The sequence below is a fragment of the Schistocerca nitens genome, chromosome 9 (assembly GCF_023898315.1).
Source record: "Schistocerca nitens isolate TAMUIC-IGC-003100 chromosome 9, iqSchNite1.1, whole genome shotgun sequence".
NCBI lineage: Eukaryota > Metazoa > Arthropoda > Insecta > Orthoptera > Acrididae > Schistocerca > Schistocerca nitens.
In genome coordinates, this window is record NC_064622.1 from 38,015,406 (window position 1) to 38,034,336 (window position 18,931).

At 42.5% G+C, this 18,931-nt stretch overlaps 1 protein-coding gene across 2 annotated transcripts; it reads right to left on the reverse strand.

Moving 5' to 3' along the window:
- Window positions 1–641: 641 nt before the first annotated feature.
- On the reverse strand, window positions 642–18,488 carry LOC126203735 (cuticle protein 9.5-like). Of its 2 annotated transcripts, none has more exons than XM_049938103.1 (2): window positions 18,434–18,488; window positions 642–1,032 (listed from the first exon to the last, which is right to left on the reverse strand). In XM_049938103.1, exons 1-2 carry the CDS (start codon window positions 18,440–18,442, stop codon window positions 751–753), a joined length of 291 nt encoding a protein of 96 aa, XP_049794060.1. In that variant the 5' UTR covers window positions 18,443–18,488; the 3' UTR covers window positions 642–750. The 2 variants fall into 2 exon arrangements, with proteins under 2 accessions (XP_049794060.1, XP_049794061.1); XM_049938104.1 differs by having other exon boundaries at window positions 642–1,029; window positions 18,434–18,474.
- Between the last annotated feature and the right edge of the window lie 443 nt (window positions 18,489–18,931).

Sequence of the window (18,931 nt, forward strand, 5' to 3'; positions counted from 1 at the left end):
TTTATTCATGGATGTATTTTGAAAATACTCTTTGAAAAAGACGCTCCAGTGTAACGTCACACATAATACAATAAATCTAAGATTGTGCCCAAAACGCACAAAAGTTTCTGATCATGCACATGTGGTTCATACGATATTATCTGCTGTATATATGTTGTCAGTTGTGTGCGTGTTTGGCACAACCGTAGTTTTACTGTACATTGTCGTGTATAACGTTATACTGGAGCATCATCTTCAACGATTTGTTCCCAGATACGTCCATGATTAAAGGACCACGCACTACAATGAGTGGAACCATGGTCCATGTATGTAGGTGATCTGAAGATGGCAGTTTAACGTCCCGAAACTAGTTGTCAATGTACGTGTACGATCTGGGTAATCAAACTCCTCTAGCAAGAAACTTACATTATTTAAATTTAGAGATAGCACTCTCCAGCTGTCAATGTTAAGTAGCCACGTTAGCCTGTCTTCTGATTTTTCTTGATACAAAATCACAGACATTGGCAATTCATACCCAACTGATGTGATGTAGGTATTACTGACGCAGGTAAATTTAACTTCCAATTGCATAACAACACAACATGGGATGCTCGGATTTAAGAGGATACGGACTGGGAGATAACTATGTAATAAAAGCACAATTTATGATGGCACAAGAAGAATTTTAATTATGAGAATTCATATATAGTTTTAGACAGTGAATTGCAACAGACGTCATAAGATAGATCTGGAATTCAGTAAGTCTGGACATCAGATCCTGGCGTAGTAGGGGTAAATCCCAGATATAGTGGGCACGACTCTGGCCGAGTAGACTGACGGGACGATGCCAGTGGAGTAGAAGGGTGACGAGTAGACGGCGAGGCGCGCCCCGCTGGACACCTGGGGTTGAGCCTGCTGCTGGGTCTGCTGTTGAGACTGCTGTTGAGCCTGGACCTGCTGCTGGGTCAACTGCGGGCAGCCAGGGCAATCTGGGCCCCCCAAGATGGCGCTGGCGCTCGCCACCAGGCCTACCAACAGCACTGCCATCACCTGCTGGCAGAGAAGGCCACGTGTTAACGTTCGAATGGTCAGGAGTCAGCCAGGACTGGGCCCGCGATCTCAAATTTCCAGATCAATCTTGAACTGTGCTGTGAGGTCGATAGCTTGCCCCCAGAGAATTCTGCACTTCCTTTACGGTTGGAGTATCTTTGGTCTCTGTAGTAGGAGGGAAGGAGCGAAGCGAGAATGAGGTTTTCGAGGCGAACGGTTGTTGGTAGGATGGAGCCACGTCCTGACTGGAGACTTATCTACATGCATGCTCATAAATTAAGGATAATTGCAGAAGGTGGTGCCACACAACGTGGCACTACACAAAACTGGCGCTAATAGCATAGGCACATAGAGAGCACATACGACAAAGATATGTAAGGCCACAGTATTGGTGATAAGTTGAGAGAACCGTCCCGAAACACATGTGCTACAAAACTCCACTGTTTCCTGCGCATGTACCCCGACATCAATATGGGATATGATCACCATGCACACATACACAGGCCGCACAACGGTTTGGCATACTCTGGATCAGGTGGTCGAGCAGCTGCTGCGGTATAGCCTCCCATTCTTGCACCAGTGCCTATAGGAGCTCCTGAAGTGTGGAAGGGGTTTGAAGACGTGCAGCGATACGTCGACCGAGAGCATCTCAGACATGCTCGATAGGGTTTATGTCTGAAAAACAGGCAGGCCACTCCATGCGGTTGATATCTTCTGTTTCAAGTTACTCCTCGACGATAGCAGCTCGGTGAGGCCGTGTGTTATCATTCATCAGGAGGAGGGTGGGACCCACTGCATCCCTGAAAAGGTGGTCATACTGGTGCAAAATGACATCCCGATACCCCTGACCTACTACAGCTCCTCTGTCAAAGACAGGCAGGGGTGTACGTGCACCAATCATAATTCCACCTCACACCATCAAACCACGATCTCCATACAGGTCCCTTTCAAGGACATTAAAGGGTTGGTATCTGGTTCCTGGTTCAAGTCAGATGAAAACCCGGCGAGAATCACTGTTCAGACTATACCTGGACTCGTCCATGAACATAACCTGGGACCACTGTTCCAATGACCATGTACTGTGTTCTTGGCACCAGGCTTTACTGGATCTCCTGTGGCCAGGGGTCAGTGGAATGCACCTTTCAGGTCTCTGGGCGAATAAAACATGTCTGTTCAGTCGTCTTTAGACTGTGTGACTGGAGACAACTGTTCCAGTGGCTGCGGTAAGGTCCCTAGCAAGGCTGCTTGCAGTACTCCGTAGCCGTCTGCGGGCACTGATGGTGAGATATCTGTCTTCTTGTGGTGTTGTACACTGTGTACGTCCCATACTGTAGCGTCTGGACAAGTTTCCTGTCTGCTGGAATCGTTCCCATAATCTTGTGATTACATTTTATGGCACACGGAGGGCCTGTGCTACGACTTGCTGTGTTTGACCAGCCTCCAGTCGCCCTAGTATTCTACCTCTCACAACGTCATCAATATGTGTTCTTTGAGCCATTTTCAACACACAGTCACCATTAGCACGTCTGAAAACGTCTGCACACTTACTCGCTACACCGTACTGTGACATGCTGCAACACACCTCTGTGTATGTGGACTGCTGCCAGCGCCACCGTGCGACGACCGCAGGTCAAATGCACAGCATGGCCATACCCCAAGGTGATTTAAACACGCAAACCGCCTACCACAGCAATTTTTCACCATGCATCAACATTATCCTTAATTTATGAGTATAAGTGTAGGTGGTCTGCAGTTTGTTTGAAGCAGCTTGACACTTGCCTACCACTTGATTTTCAACTTCAGTTGTGCTGCATTCACGCAATTTGCATTTAAGTGGTGATTACTTGGAGGGCTCGCTGGCATGTGGCCAACTCCTTCCCCTATGGAAATGGGCATATCTCTTTAGAGCATGCCTTTTTTATAAGTAGAATTTCAAGCTGTTGACTTCTTGTCATTCTGTTTTTAAGACCTTGAGGTCTGTGCTCAATTTTAAATTTAGCTTTCCTCTTGCCACTGAGTTGAACTCAATAAAGGAGATCCACTTTAATCAGTGACAGTGACCTGGTCCTTGCAGTCAGCAGTATATCCACCTCCATGCTCTTTAGCGGAATAAGTGGAATATTTCGTACAATACTCAAATAGTTGTTTTACATTTAAATTATAAATTACCCTTGATTCTTGTTTATACCCGCTCTAAGTGTGATATCTTGCACAGCTGCGCCAAAAGCTTTAGCTTAGTTTTACCGTTCCACTGGTTAAGAGAGTGTTTGCTGTACACGTTGTAGTGGTGAACTTACTGTCTCCGGATGCTGCGCCCGAGGTTTTGGCCAGGGGCCTATTGTGCTCCTAGCGGTCTTGTGCCCCGATCTGAAGATGGGCTGGTCAAATGTAATTTATTAATATGTACTGTGTCTGATTTTTTGTAATCGTTTAAAATTGTGAAGCGTGTCTAAATTGTTAACATCTGGTATTTGGACTTGAATAATTCTTTTAAAGCTGACCTTTAATTTCTTTCTTTTATAAATAAAGAGGAAAAAATTGGTTTTTGTACCTTTCAACTGCTTCGCTAAAGTGTTTACTGTTGAGTAATAAAATTTTGGAGGACGTAGTTAACAACAAATGATGTTCAGTGGTTTTTCCCTGCCCTTCCACTAGTACTGACTATTTGTGTCCTCTAACTGGCTACACGCTCTTGTTGCCTGTTCCAAAACATGTACATTACGTAACTTCTGACTATAATACATGACATACGCCGACTATTTAGCTGCATTATTTGACTGTTGTTCCTGACTGAAGAATCGGAACCACCTCCAAGCCGCCGGAACTCACAGTGCCGTTATTTATCTATACAGACGATGCTCTGCTCCTTCCTCTTCCACACAAGTATGTATAAACTGAACCGCTTTGCCAGAACCGCCGTTTACAACGCACGCTCTTGGATAGTCGAGCTGTACATATCTGCCTAAACGTGTTACAGTCAGTTTCATTTTGACGTATGCAGTGATTACAGCGATAAGTTGCCCAGTATCACAGAGACTTTTGCCGTACAGACAATGTGTGAACACGATTCAGTTGTACAGAATCAGTGTAATAAGTTTATATAACGTAAAGTACCAGGGGTTTTGTTTGTAGTTATTTGTCACACGTAAGTCGCTGAGAAAAGTTGATCACTAACGGTTACTATTAGCGCAGTACGAATTTAATAGGTCGCCGGATACGATGCCGGGATTGTTCACAGATGTGCACCGCTATAGGAGATCTGAAGCTATACATCATATCCAGCAGTGAGTACGAGCTTATTATGAAGTAAGTGAATAAAAATTCTGTATCATGTAAGTTCTTACACATGTATTTAGCTCTTTCTGGCCGTTCCCAAATCTGATTCATTTTTATCAAAATTAGTTATGATATGTATGAAGAGGCCAAATTTCGTATTTCACTGACGTCGAAGTGCTTTATAAAACGCAGCTAATATTTACTGAATGGTGCCTACTATCTCAAATACCAAAGAGAAACGATATTTCAGCTATTCCCGATATGGAACATAATTATCTGGTTAATGTTACCTAGTATTTATTTAATTCTGAGAATTACTGGAAGTCAGAAGTATATATTTCGTTTTGAAATATTTTGTCAAGTTTCAAAAGTATATTTTGGTGTTTCAGGCCTAGGAGAAAGCCACAAACAGTTTCATGATGGATAGTGCAAACCCCCATTGTCAAGGAAACAGTTCTATGGTATATTAATTTTGGAAAACACTAATTTAAATTGTACAATTGCTAGTACCAGACGTGAAGACCCAACAGTTTATTTCCTATTTAAAGCGGATCACTGTTTGTCTGGACAGTGGGAAAACCAGTAACTGAGTTTCAAGACAGTTTATAAAAGTGATCTTATAAAGAAGTTCATTATCTTATTCTTCCTCAAATGAGGCGAACCTGCTGATTTACAAGGAACTAACAACATATAGTCAGTCTGTGTCAAGTATCACACGCATTTGAGGTGGTAACGGACAGCACATGGAAGGAACATCATAAGATGTATTCTTTAAGAACGTTTCGTATAATATCAGACGATGTGTAGTTGCATGGCGTAACTCAGTGAGACACAGATGGTTGGGAAACCTTCCTGAGCCATGACCGTCACCACACAAAACTCCAAGAGATTTTTCAGGAGCGGGACCAAGACATGCACATTTCGGTTATTGGTGACCCAGATGTAGTAATTGCATTGCAGTCAATTAACTTAGCCCGGTACACAAATATGCAAATGTAAGAGCACTGTTCTGCAAAGCCACAGTTGTGAAGCGACAGATGGATGCGTTATCTCGCTGAATGTAAAAGTTACCTGCGAGGTGTTACTGGATACAGGACCACATTGTGGGATAATAGCTGCCTACACGCCGGAGCGGCAGAAGTCATGGAATACCTCTTAATATCGTGTCGGGCATCCTTTTTTCCGGGCGTAATGCAGCAACTCGAAGGGGCAAGGGCACAACAAATCTTTCGAAGCACCCTGTAGAAATAATAGGCCACGCTGCCTCTATAGCCGTCCATAATTGCGAAATTGTAGCCGGTGCAGAATTTTCTGCGCAAACTGACCTCTCGGTAATGACCCATGCATGTTCGATTGGATTCATGTCGGGCAATCTGGGAGGCGAAGTCATTCACTCGAGTTGTCCAGAGCTTTCTCCAAACCAATCGCGAACACCAGTGGGAAGGTGACGTGGCGCACTGTCATAGATAAAGGGCTGCAGATGGTTTCCATGTGGCCAAACATAACCATTTCCCGTCTACGAGATCCAACACCATTATGGAGCTACCACCGGTGCCTGCTTGACACATTGGATGAATGGCTTCGTGGGGTCTGCGCCACGTTCGAAACCTACCAGCTCTTATCAACTGAAACTAAGACTCACCTGATTCGATCATGATTTTCTCTCGTCTAGGATACAATCGATATTGTCACGAGCCCAGGAGAAGCGCTGCAAGAGATGTTGTGCTGTTAGGAAAAGCACTCGCCTCAGTCGTCTACTGCCATACTCCAGTAACGCCAAATTTCGTTGCACTTCCCTAACGGATACGTTCGTTATACGCTCCAAACTGCTTTCTGCGGTTGTTTCAAAGTGATGCTTGTCTCTTAGAACTGTCAACTTTACGTAAACGCCACTGCTCTCGGTCGCTAAGTGAAGGCAGTCGGCGACTGTGTTGTCCGTGGTGAGATGTAATGACTGAAATATAATATTCTCCGTACACTCTTCATACTGTGAATCTCGGAATACTGAATTCCCTAACGATTCCCAAAATGAAATATCCTATGCGTCTAGTTCCAAGTATCATTCCAAAATTCAAACTCTGTTACTCCCGTAGTGCTCCCTTTATCACATCAGAAACCCTTTTAAGTGAATCACCTGAGTACACATGACGGCTCCACCGATGCACTGCCCTTTTATACCTTGTGTACAAGGTTCTACTGCCATCTTCTTATGTCCATATCACTAACCCACAACTTTTCTTACCTCAGTGTATATTTCACTATTAAGAGGCGTACAATGGATCGCACTACATACCACTCAATAAATATCCTCCACATGAACCTGAAATGTGCCACGTTGTCCAACAGAATGTATGTTGAATGAAATTTTCACTCTGTATTGGAGTGCGCTCTGATATGAAATTTCCTTTCATGTTAAAGCTATATACCAGATCGAGACTCGAACTCGCAATCTTTGCCTTTCTCAGCCAAGTACAGTACCAATTAGGCACCCAAGTACAACTACTTCCTAACTTCTGAGAAGTTCTCCTGCAAAACTTGCAAATCTAGCACTTCTGGAAGAAATGATGTTGTGGAAAAATGGCTAGACACAGTCTGGAGGGTGTTTATAGTATGAAATTTTCATTCTTCAGATGACTGTGCGCTGATATGAAACTCCCTGGCATATTGAAACTGTGTACCTGACCGAGATTCGAACTCGGGACCTTCGGGAGTAGCGGTCCCGGTATAGAATCCCGATTTGGCACACAGTCTTGATCTGCCACAGATTAACCTTTGCGTAGACATCCGATGCTGCTTACGTCTGGAAAACAAAGACCTGTCGAATTAATTCCACGTGGAATAGCTGTTATATCGCATTTTATAGTTCCTTCAAGACACTTTTAAACAGGTGGTCATAATATCTCAGCTCGTCAGCACATGTGCATCTACAAAGTAGGGTCGGAGTAAAAGAAGTGCAATATCAGAAAAGGCTAGTACTTGTTAAGGAGCGTGAAAGGCGGATTTTCAGCTTATTACCACTGTTGTACATCAAACAATAAATGAAAGAAGTGAAAGAAAATAAAAAGAAACAAAGGGTCGGAGAATATATGCCATTACTAACAATTCCAGGCTGTATAGCTCTTCTGGCTTAAGCTCTGGAAGATGTAGAAGAGTCGTTGTTCGGAATGAGCAGAATCCGGCTCAAGGATAAACAGAGGAAATCGTAGATAAAGAGAAAGTAGTAGAACGATAGATAGCGTATACCTTAATACGAATCCTGGGAATGATCCAGTCATGGAAGGCATTTTTATATAAGAAAGACATTACACAGGTTACATGAACGAAGGAAGGAGTTATAAATAGAACTGCGCACTCAAATAAAGAGTTCTACTGGTATCCAATAGTAATATGGAACTGAAGAGGAGGTTGACGAATATGTAGGCCTAAGTGTGGAACACAGCGTACTGTGGGGGTAAAACTTGGACCGTCACAAATACGGTGATCTGCGAGCATTGCATTTGTGGCACTATCAAAGAATCTAAAACAATTAAAACAAAATTTTCTAAATAGTAAAATAAATTATGAATGACAAATCAATGAATTACTTGAATAAATATCTTCCAAATGAGCCACAGTTTGGTTTCTTACGAATCAACCACAATACAATTCAGAAAAGTGGTAGGCTATTGGAAGATCTTGCCAAGGAATGGTGTGTTACCGTTATCTTGCTAGTTCTTTCTAAGTTTTCAATACAGTTGACCAAAAGATTCTACCAAATCAGGTAGAAAAATTAGGAATAAGATGTGTATTTAATGACTGGTTTCGATCATACGTGGCAGATAGGAAGACGATACCTAAACTCCTTGCATAACACCTACGAGACATGAAATTTAAGCGCCGCCTAGTGTGCTACCGAGACACAGTGAAACGCGTATAAGAACCAAATTACTCTAATAAAGGGGATTCTCACTGCACCATATTATGACGTACTTTTTTCTGATATCCATCAGTGTCGTACCCAGCACCTTTTTACATGGGGAAAAATCCTCTTTGGTGTTGACTCAGAAAACAAAAGATCTTGCACAGAAAGCATATGAAACCCTTCAAAGAATATATGCCAATGGACATTTTGCAGTAAAGTTGCACTGAGCACAAAGAAAACACATGACATGAATTTTGCATTGAAGAAGGAAAATGTTAAACTAAGTAAAACCTCTGTAATGCGTAACAGACACAAAATTTCTTACAATTAATGTAAATTTTGATTTGAAGTGTCGTGAACACACAAATATTCTTGCGAACAGAATGTCATCAGCCTTGTATGCTCTTAACGTCCTCTCGTTAGTGTGTAACGACAAGTGTCTTTCAGTAGGTTGTCATTCACATGTACACTCAGTTCTCAGCTATATAATTGCGTTCTGGAAAACAAAGGAACGAAATACAAAAACAGTTTCCAAACTACAGTCAGGAGCAATAGCAATAATTACCGAAAAGAATAATGCGGTTTGTTGTAAAGTTGTATTCGTACCACTGGAGATTTTAACGACTAGACCTGTTCGTTATGCACAAAAATAGCATTAATAAGTACTGCACAATCAGTTCTGTCCATGACCATGGAACACGATACAGACTCAGTGTGCATTTACAGTGAAAGGGTGAACATAAACCTCGATACAGAGTTATCTACCAAGGAATAAAACTTTTTTTTTTTTGCCTAAGAGGTTAAACATGTTAGTGGAACCTACTTATCCAAAAGGCAGTTAAAATTAGCCAACTGCGAGCAGTACTCCAGCACAGAGGGTTCCATGCAAACTTTGTTATTATATACGCGGTTCATCCACCCTGGGAATCGAGATTACCAATGATATTTGTCTATTTTAGATAGAGGTATTGGCAAGATGTCGATCCCGGGAATTGCAAGAGCATATCAAAATCTCTACGTAGTGCCTCAGACTCTCCCGGAAGTGCAAAAAGAACAAAGCAGGGGACTTCAGTTTACACATGTACAAACAGAAGATTCAATAAAATAGTTTCATTTACTTATCAAAAATGACTACATCTTAAATTTTACATTTACATGCAGTACTGTTCGTCTATTAATATTTTGACGAATGATGAGTGCAATGTATGTTATAATGGCAAACGATATTTATGTCTGATACTATTACGATTTAGCGTTTCTAAGATATTTTAGCTTTACTTGTTCTGCGAAACATTGCTTCTAGCCAAAATTCATAATTCTATATCTAGGGGATGTTTTCGATGAGCGAGTTTGTGAGTATCAAAATATGTGACGTAAACGGCCGAATCTTTTGATTTCATTGACTTAGAAGCTTAAAATCTTTTCACCGCGAAAGGACCACAGACTTTAGTGACGAAGATTCGAGTCTGATACGCCCACCTGTTGACAAGAAAATGGCGTCTTGACAGACAGACAGACTGTTAACAAAAGACGAAAGATGTTTGTTCTTGTTATGTAATTGCGAATTAGGAATTTTTGGATTTTCCTTTGCCTCTATTGTGAAACCTCGCTTGTTGCCGAATTTCATGTTTCCACGTTAAAGGATAGTACCATAGGATTTTATGGATGCGACTGCGAGTTTCAAAAAATGTGACATAAACGGGCGAATATTTTGAATAAATAGACTCAGAAGTTTTAATATTTTACAGCGCCAAGGGATCATAGACTTTAGTATGCTACATAAATTTGAACCTGATGCGTCAATTTTTTCAAGCGGAAAGTGTTTCGTAACAGACGCGCAGAGGACAGACGGATGTAAAACGACAAAATATATAAAATATATTTTTTCTTGTTACATAACTGCAAATTAATAATTTTCGAATTTTTCCCTTTACCTATACTGTGAATCCTCACTTACTGCCAAATTTCGTGAAGTATACTGTAGGTTTATGAGTAAGTTTACGAGTATGAAAATATGTGAATTGATTGAATTGAGTTAGAAGCTTCAAATTTTTACACTGCTAAGAACCATAGATCTTAATATGGGACATAAATCTGAACTTGATACGTCTACTCGTTCCTGAGGAAAACGGTTCTCACAGTCGGACAGATAGAAGGAAAACAGAGCGATCCCAGAAGGGTTTCGTTTTTGCAGATTGAGACACGGAACCCTAAAAGCTATCCGTCAAACAATGCATTCTATACCGTGAAGGATTCCTTAGGAAACACAGACTAGACATTTGGTAAAAAGTGTAAAACAAGTAAATAACGATAATGAAACATCTCTGTCACTTCACACAACACTTTCGAACAGTAATGCTTCTTGTTCTTTTATTTTCTGAGAAACCTATCTCTCAGATCTCTGCAATGTGTATAAACAACCCCACATCCTCTTTCTGAACTCAACATAGCTGTTTCGAAGTTTGCTGGCTCAGTTTTTCAGGCTAGAAAATGGGAAGTTGTGGTACATGACAAGGAACCCACCGTCGCTACAATCCTGATGCCAGTCGATCGAGTGAGTAATGTTACATTATGAAATACACTGTGTATCGCGTGTGCTGTGTGTGCAGTGACTGGTAGAGAGATATGAGTGAGAGGTGTACCACTACCGATTTACAAAACAGTGTTCTACACTAGGGGTAAACCGAATGAAGTATTTAGGTTTTAAAGAGACAAGCCTCGTAATCAGAGAGATGGACGCTCCAAACTTCATCCGACCTTCCTGATTCAGGTTTTCCGTGGTTTCCCTAAATTACTTCAGACATATGCCGGGATGGTTCCAAATATACACTCTGTGATAAAAAGTATCCGCACAGCCAGAAACATGCACGTTTTTCATATTAGGTGCATTGCGCTGCCACCTACTGCCAGGTACTCCATATCAACGACCTCAGTAGTCATTAGACATCGTGAGACAGCAGGATGGGGCGCTCCGCGGAACTCACGGGCTTTGACCTCTGTCATATTATTGGGTGTCACTTGTGTCATACCTCTGTACGCGAGATTTCCACACTCCTAAACATCCCTATGTCCACTGTTGCCGATGTGACAGTGAAGTGGAAACGTCAAGGGACAATTACAGTACAAATGCCTAAAGGCCGACCTCATCTGTTTACTGACAGAGACCGCCGACCGTTGAAGAGGGTAGTAATGTGTAATAGGCAGACATCTATCCAGACCATCACAAAGGTATTCCGAAGTGCATCAGAATCCATTGCAAGTACTATGACAGTTAGGAAGGAGGAGACAAGACTTGGACTCCATGGTCATAAGCCACACATCACTCCGGTAAATGGCAAACGACGCCTCGCTTGGTCTAAGAAGCGTAAACATTGGACGATTGAACAGTGTAAAAACGTTGTGTGGAGTGACGAATCGCGGTACACAATGTGGCGATCCGATGTCAGGGTGTGGCTATGGCAAATGCCCGGTGAACGTCATCTGCCATCGTGTGTAGTGCCAACAGCAAAATTCGGAGGCGGTGGTGTTATGGTGTGGTCGTGTTTTTCCTCGAGGGGGCGCGCACCCCTTGTTGTTGTGCGTGGCACTATCAAAGCACAGGCCTACATTGATGTTTTAAGCACCTTGTTGCTTCCCATTAATGCAGAGCAATTCGGGTATGGCGATTGCATCTTTCAACATGACCGAGCACCTGTTCACAATGCACGGCCTGTGGCGGATTGGTTACACGACAATAACATTCGTGTAATGTACCGGCCTGCACAGAGTCCTGACCTGAATCCTATAGAACACCTTTGGGATGTTTTGGAACGGCGAGTGCGTGCCAGGTCTGATCAACCGTCACTGCTACATCTCCTCAGTGCAGCACTCCGTGAAGAATGGGCTGCCATTCTCCAAGAAACCGTCCAGCACCTAACTGGATGTATGCCTGCGAGAGTGGAAACTGTCATCAAAGCTAAGGATGGCTAATACCATACTGAGTTGCAGCATTACCGATGGAGAGAGCTACGAACTTTTAAGTCATTTTCAGCCATGTGTCCGGATACTTCTGATCACACAGTGTAAGTCCACGTGTGGCTACCGGTCCCTTTCTTGTGATATTAGACACTTAAGGATGTGGATTCCTGTGTATATGGTGTATCACAATTTATAGCGTAAAAGAATCCGGTTGAATGTACACGATGTTAGAAGCAAAAACTTCCAGAAATCTAAAATGAATGCCTTAAGAGCAACGAGCACTTCTTCATCTCCGGTACTGTGAAACAAATCTTTTCCATAATTTGGAAAGAGGTAGTATGCACCAAGACAAGAAAAAATTGGTTGCTATCCTTTGTCTCTATACTGCATACATTAAGAGGTATGAGCTCTTGTTCGGTGGAAGAGATATATTTTACAGCAGAGAAGATTGGCAAATGCTTCTAGCTCTGAAAGTATGCCTTTTAGAGTACATGCTTACCAGCAGCATATTTCATGCCTTTTGAGCAACACTCGAAAATAAGAAACTGCAAAAATGCATTGTGAAATTATTTGTCTAGAACTGAGATATAAAACAGATTAGAGAAACATTTAACTCGCCTTTGAATGATATGTTGTTTCAAGTATAATTGAAACGCGCGTCAGATGTTTCTCTAATTCATTTTCTTTCTTCCTTACATTTAGACAAACCACTTCAAAAAACCTTTGACCATTTCCTATCTATTTTTTATTTTTCAGTTTTACTCAGGAAACATGAAGTATAGTAGGTTACGCATTAATATTGAGGATACCGTATTCTGCTACTATGAGAGTGTATGGATAGTAAGAAAGCAGAGAAGTTCCATTTTATGCTTTAATTTGATATTTTTTTACGCATAATTTACGTAGCCAGCAGAAGCTGCAAGTAACTTATTTCAGTTTCCTTGATATGTTCGTGAAAGTATGGAAAAAATTATCAGCTACTGACAAACTAGTGAAGAAGAATTTAGAAACGAAGAAAACGTGTATTGGTAAATCATATGTCCAAAAAATGTAGCTTTAGAGAAGTACAATGTAAACTTTCGATGTACCGATGGGAGGCCACTGCTGACTACAGAAAAATGGACAGGCAGGTGGCACAAGTACATCTTGTGCGAGAGAAACGAAGTCAGTCGAACTGTAGCAGAGGAGGTGGAGGATGTTTATGTGGCAAGACGCAGGACTCTAAAACACCCATTCGCCCATCCTGAATCTCATGTGAGATTCACGAACTAGGTTACATAAGTTGCGTAAAAAATCAACGAAACAATCACCTTGACACCAGAACTACTGCAAAGCATCTTCATCACATTTCCAAAGAAAGCACTTGACGAAAAATATAAAAAACATCGACAAACTTTGACTTGTTGTTGTTGTCGTTGTTGTTGTTGTGGTCTTCAGTCCTGAGACTGGTTTGATGCAGCTCTCCATGCTAGTCTATCCTGTACAAGCTTCTTCATCTCCCAATACTACAACCTACATCCTTCTCAATCTGCGTAGTGTATTCATCTCTTGGTTTCCCCCTACGATTTTTACCATCCACGCAGCCCTCCAATGCTAAATCGGTGATCCCGTGAAGCCTCAGAACATGTCCTACCAACCGGTCACTTCTTCTTGTCAAATTGTGCCACAAACTCCTCTTCTCCCCAACTCTATTCAATACCTCCTCATTAGTTATGTGATCTACCCATCTAATCTTCAGCATCCTTCTGTAGCACCACACTTCGAAATCTTCTATTCTCTTCTTGTCCAAACTATTTATCGTCCATGTTTCACTTCCATACATGGGTACACTCCATACAGATACATTCAGAAACGACTTCCTGACATTTAAATCTATACTCGATGTTAACAAATTTCTCTTCTTCAGAAACGCTTTCCTTGCCATTGCCAGTCTACATTTTATATCATCTCTGCTTTGACCGTCAGCAGTTATTTTGCTCCCCAGAATGCAAAACTAACTCACTACTTAAAGTGTCAAATTTTCTAATCTGATTCCCTCAGCATCACCAGATTTAATTCGACTACATTCCGTTTTTCTCGTTTTGTTTTTGTCGATGTTCATCTTATATCCTCATTTCAAGACACTGTCCAATCCGTTCAACTGCTCTTCCAAGTCCTTTGATGTCTCTGGCCGAATTACAGTGTTATCGCCGAACCTCAAAGTTTTTACTTCTTCTCCATGGATTTTAATTACTACTCCGAATTTTTCTTTTGTTTCCTTTACTGCTTGCTCAATATACAGATTGAATAACATCGGGGAGAGGCTACAACCCTGTCTCACTCCTTTCCCAACCTCGACTCTTATAACTGCCATCTGGTTTCTGTACAAACTTTAAATAACCTTTCGCTCCCTGTCTTTATCCCTGACACCATCAGAATTTGAAAGAGAGCATTCCAGTTCACATTGTCGAAAGCTTTCTCTAAATTTACAAATGCTAGAATCGTAGGTTTGCCTTTCCTTAATCTTTCTTCTAAGATAAGTCGTAAGATCAGTATTTCCTCACGTGTTCCAACATCAATTTCTACGGAATGCAAATTGATCATCCCCGAGGTCGGCATCTACCAGTTTTTCCATTCGTCTGTAAAGAATTCGTGTTAGTAGTTTGCAGACTTATTAAAGTGATAGTTCAGTAATTTTCACATCTGTCAACACCTGCTTTCTTTGAGATTGGAGTTATTATATTCTTCTTGAAGTCTGAGGGTATTTCGCGTGTCTCATACGTCAACTTTGACTAGTCAGTATAAACGGTCTTCATTTCCGTCTGTGACAGCTAAAGTGTTTGGTCCTGAGACTGCCTATTTCAGTCAGCGATGGCCTTTTTTTAGATCCGTTTAAAAACATGGCCCAGTCATACACAAGTCTCAATAATATGCATGCGGCAGTACTCGTAGTGGATGGTACGTGAAACATGTCGGAGGAAGGCGGAAGAGAGTTAAGTCGTTTTCGTAACGTGAAAATGGGGCAGGTTATCTGGCGTCCAGAAGAGCACAATCATTGGCTTCCGGGCAAGTTTATAAACTGTTGACGTGCCGCATTGCGTAATGTACATCTTGCATGGCAAAATGGCTCTATCCAAAGCCGGCGCCGAGGCAACTGTGGTAAAGTACATGCGGTAGATGACAAAGGTGAACGACGGCTGCCGAAATGTGTGCGGGACAGAAGACGCGCAGCTGTTGAGCAGCTGACCGCCCAGATGATCCAACGGGCCACTAACAGTGTCCCCTCAACGACCGTTCAGCGAACGCTGCTGCGTTTGGGCCTCTGCAGCAGGCGCCTGATTCGTGCAGACATGCTGATTACTGTTCATGGGCGGCTCAGGCTGGAATTTGCACCCCAATACCAAAACTGGACGTCTACTGAATGGCGGCGGGTGGCCTTTTCACATCAGTCCTATTTTATGCTCCATCGGATAAATGGTCGTTGGCGTGTACGGCGTGAAATGTCTGAAAGCGAACACCTTGCAACAATCATTGGAACAGATCGGAGAACATTCCCTGCGTGATTTCCTCCTTCTGAAAGACGCAGCGCACCCCTGCATGCAGTTTATTTTTCTTCACCGTGATGGCATCTACCAGCAGGACGACGCAACTTGTCACGCGGCTCGCTTTATCCGCTCGTGGATTGGAGACCTCCAGGATGAGTTTGCTGAGCTACCCTGGCCACCAGACTCATCACCTACATCTACATCTACATTTATACTCCGCAAGCCACCCAGCGGAGTGTGGCGGAGGGCACTTTACGTGCTGCTGTCATTACCTCCCTTTCCTGTTCCACTCGCGTATGGTTCGCGGGAGGAACGACTGCCGGAAAGCCTCCATGCGCGCTCGAATCTCTCTAATTTTACATTCGTAATCTCCTCGGGAGGTATAAGTAGGGGGAAGCAATATATTCGATACCTCATCCAGAAACGCACCCTCTCGAAACGTGGACAGCAAGCTACACCGCGATGCAGAGCGCCTCTCTTGCAGAGTCTGCCACTTGAGTTTGCTAAACATCGCCGTAACGCTATCATGCCTACCAAATAACCCTGTGACGAAAAGCGCCGCTCTTCTTTGGATCTTCTCTAACTCCTCCGTCAACCCGACCTGGTACGGATCCCACACTGATGAGCAATACTCAAGTATAGGCTGAACGAGTATTTTGTTAGGCACCTCCTTTGTTGATGGACTACATTTTCTAAGCACTCTCCCTATGAATCTCAACCTGGCACCCGCCTTACCAACAATTAATTTTACATGATCATTCTACTTCAAATCGTTCTGTATGCATACTCCCAGATATTTTACAGAAGTAACTGCTACCAGTGTTTGTTCCGCTATCATATAATCATACAATAAAGGATCCTTCTTTCTATGTATTCGCAATACATTACATTTGCCTATCCGCTGCAGATCTTCCTGCATTTCACTGCAATTTTCTAATGCTGCAACTTCTCTGTATACTACAGCATCATCCGCGAAAAGCCGCATGGAACTTCCGACACTATCCACTAGGTCATTTATATACATTGTGAAAAGCAATGGTCCCATAACACTCCCCTGTGGCACGCCAGAGGTCACTTTAACGTCTGTAGACGTCTCTCCATTGAGAACAACATGCTGTGTTCTGTTTGCTAAAAACTCTTCAATCCAGCCACACAGCTGGTCTGATATTCCGTAGGTGCTTACTTTGTTTATCAGGCGACAGTGCGGAACTGTATCGAACGCCTTTCGGAACTAAAGGAAAATGGCATCTACCTGGGAGCCTGTATCTAATATTTTCTGGGTCTCATGAACAAATAAAGCGAGTTGGGTCTCACACGATCGCTGTTTCCGGAATCCATGTTGATTCATACAGAGTAGATTCTGGGTTTCCAGAAATGACATGATACGCGAGCAAAAAACATGTTCTGAAATTCTACAACAGGTCGATGTCAGAGATATAGGCCTATAGTTTTGCGCATCTGCTCGACGACCCTTCTTGAAAACTGGGACTACCTGTGCTCTTTTCCAATCATTTGGAACCTTCCGTTCCTCTAGAGACTTGCGGTATACGGTTGTGTACCAGATCGCGAATCAGTAGGACCACCTCCATAGGACTGTCCGCGCCATGCATCCTCAGCTGAGGAGCTTGGCACACAGGTCCACAGTGCTGGAGACGGCAAGGCTGAAAATCCCTGTCGTTACCTTATACAACAGTACTGACTATCTTCCACCGCGTCTGGCAGCGGGGGTTATTCAGACTTTTGAAATGTGGTTACATTAATGTGACAGGATAGTATATTTCTACCGTTGTTACTCCTGGATGACTAACGGAAAGGATACGGTTACATTACCTGCAATTCGGGGCCTAGAGAACACCTTGGACGAAATAAGATACAGTAATATGTTTCCTAAACATATTCCGAAGCATGACCAACTGGAACAGCGACAACACAGGAAAAAATGTATATATATTTGCTCCAGTTTATAGACGCTATCTTTTGTTTCTCCTGCAGCTACTGAAGACGCGATGATGATAGTGGAAGAATATGTGAGAAGAGTAATAATATTGTAAGGGTGACAGACACCAGTAATTAGACCCTTGAGGCAGAATGCAAGGAAGACTTACAAGAGCTGTAAAAATAAATCTAGAAGATATTTCAGGATAAGGCTCAATGGTAAATAAAGCAAAGACGATGGTGAGGAATAGCAGCAGCGAAGAATAACGACTTTCTTAGCAAAGGAATTGAAAAAGACGCAGTAGCGGAAGAAGTGGCACAATCCTTCTGCCAGGAAACGTGATACAAGATTCCACAGGATGGTCGAGGAAAAAAGGTATCAGAAATACATTAGCACCCATTTTATCAAAGGGCTCTACCGGTATGTGATACTTTTTAAATGTAATCATTTGAATTAGGTAGGTATCAAGTAATGTCAAAATGAAATAGAAAGGTGAAGAACAAAGTGATGAAGTTCTGAAACGAACACGTGACGAAAGAAGTCTACATAAGACCCTTATCGGGAGAACTGACAGGTTAGAGGAACGTCTGTTATACCTTCCACAAATAGTTAATTAGACACCGGAAGAAGCATTAAAAAACAAAGATTAGTATGCGGAGAACAGATTACAGACGGTATTAGATGCAGCAGTTTGCGCAGAGGTCGTAAGATGAGCACAACACAGGTAATGATAAATGACAGCATCAAACTAGTTCACATATTGGCAACTTCTAAAGATGTATGTTTTGGAATCATGCAGTCTGTACTTACAGCTTTCATAGTGAAGTGTCGTCTGCGCTGAAGACTGGAGGAATACTGAATTGTCTGCCCCTGCCCAAGCTCTCCCTTTTATATACGCCTATGCGCCTATTGTCAGCGCCTGGGGCGTTGCTAATTAATTATTCGTCCATCACTGGCGGTGGGGGCGGGCAGACCGCTAGGTAAGCCCCCCTCCTCACACCGTCCCCGCCGTGTGCTACAGAACTAGTTCTCACGTTACGGTAGCACAGTCGTCTTTCATAGATACTAGACAACCGCAGAACTGTTCTTTAAAGATAGTTCAGCTGCTCGGAGGCATGAAGGACGGTAGCGATTACACCACAAGTGACTTAGTGCGTCTTACAAGGTTAATCATTTGTAAAATTTTGTTGTAAGATTAGGATTTTCAGTTCTTAGCTCGAGTTCAATTCATTGCCAATACTTCACACACGTAAGGTGTTTTTTAAAAAAAATTATTGTGCTAAAACTTATTTTCTGGTAGTTTAGCAG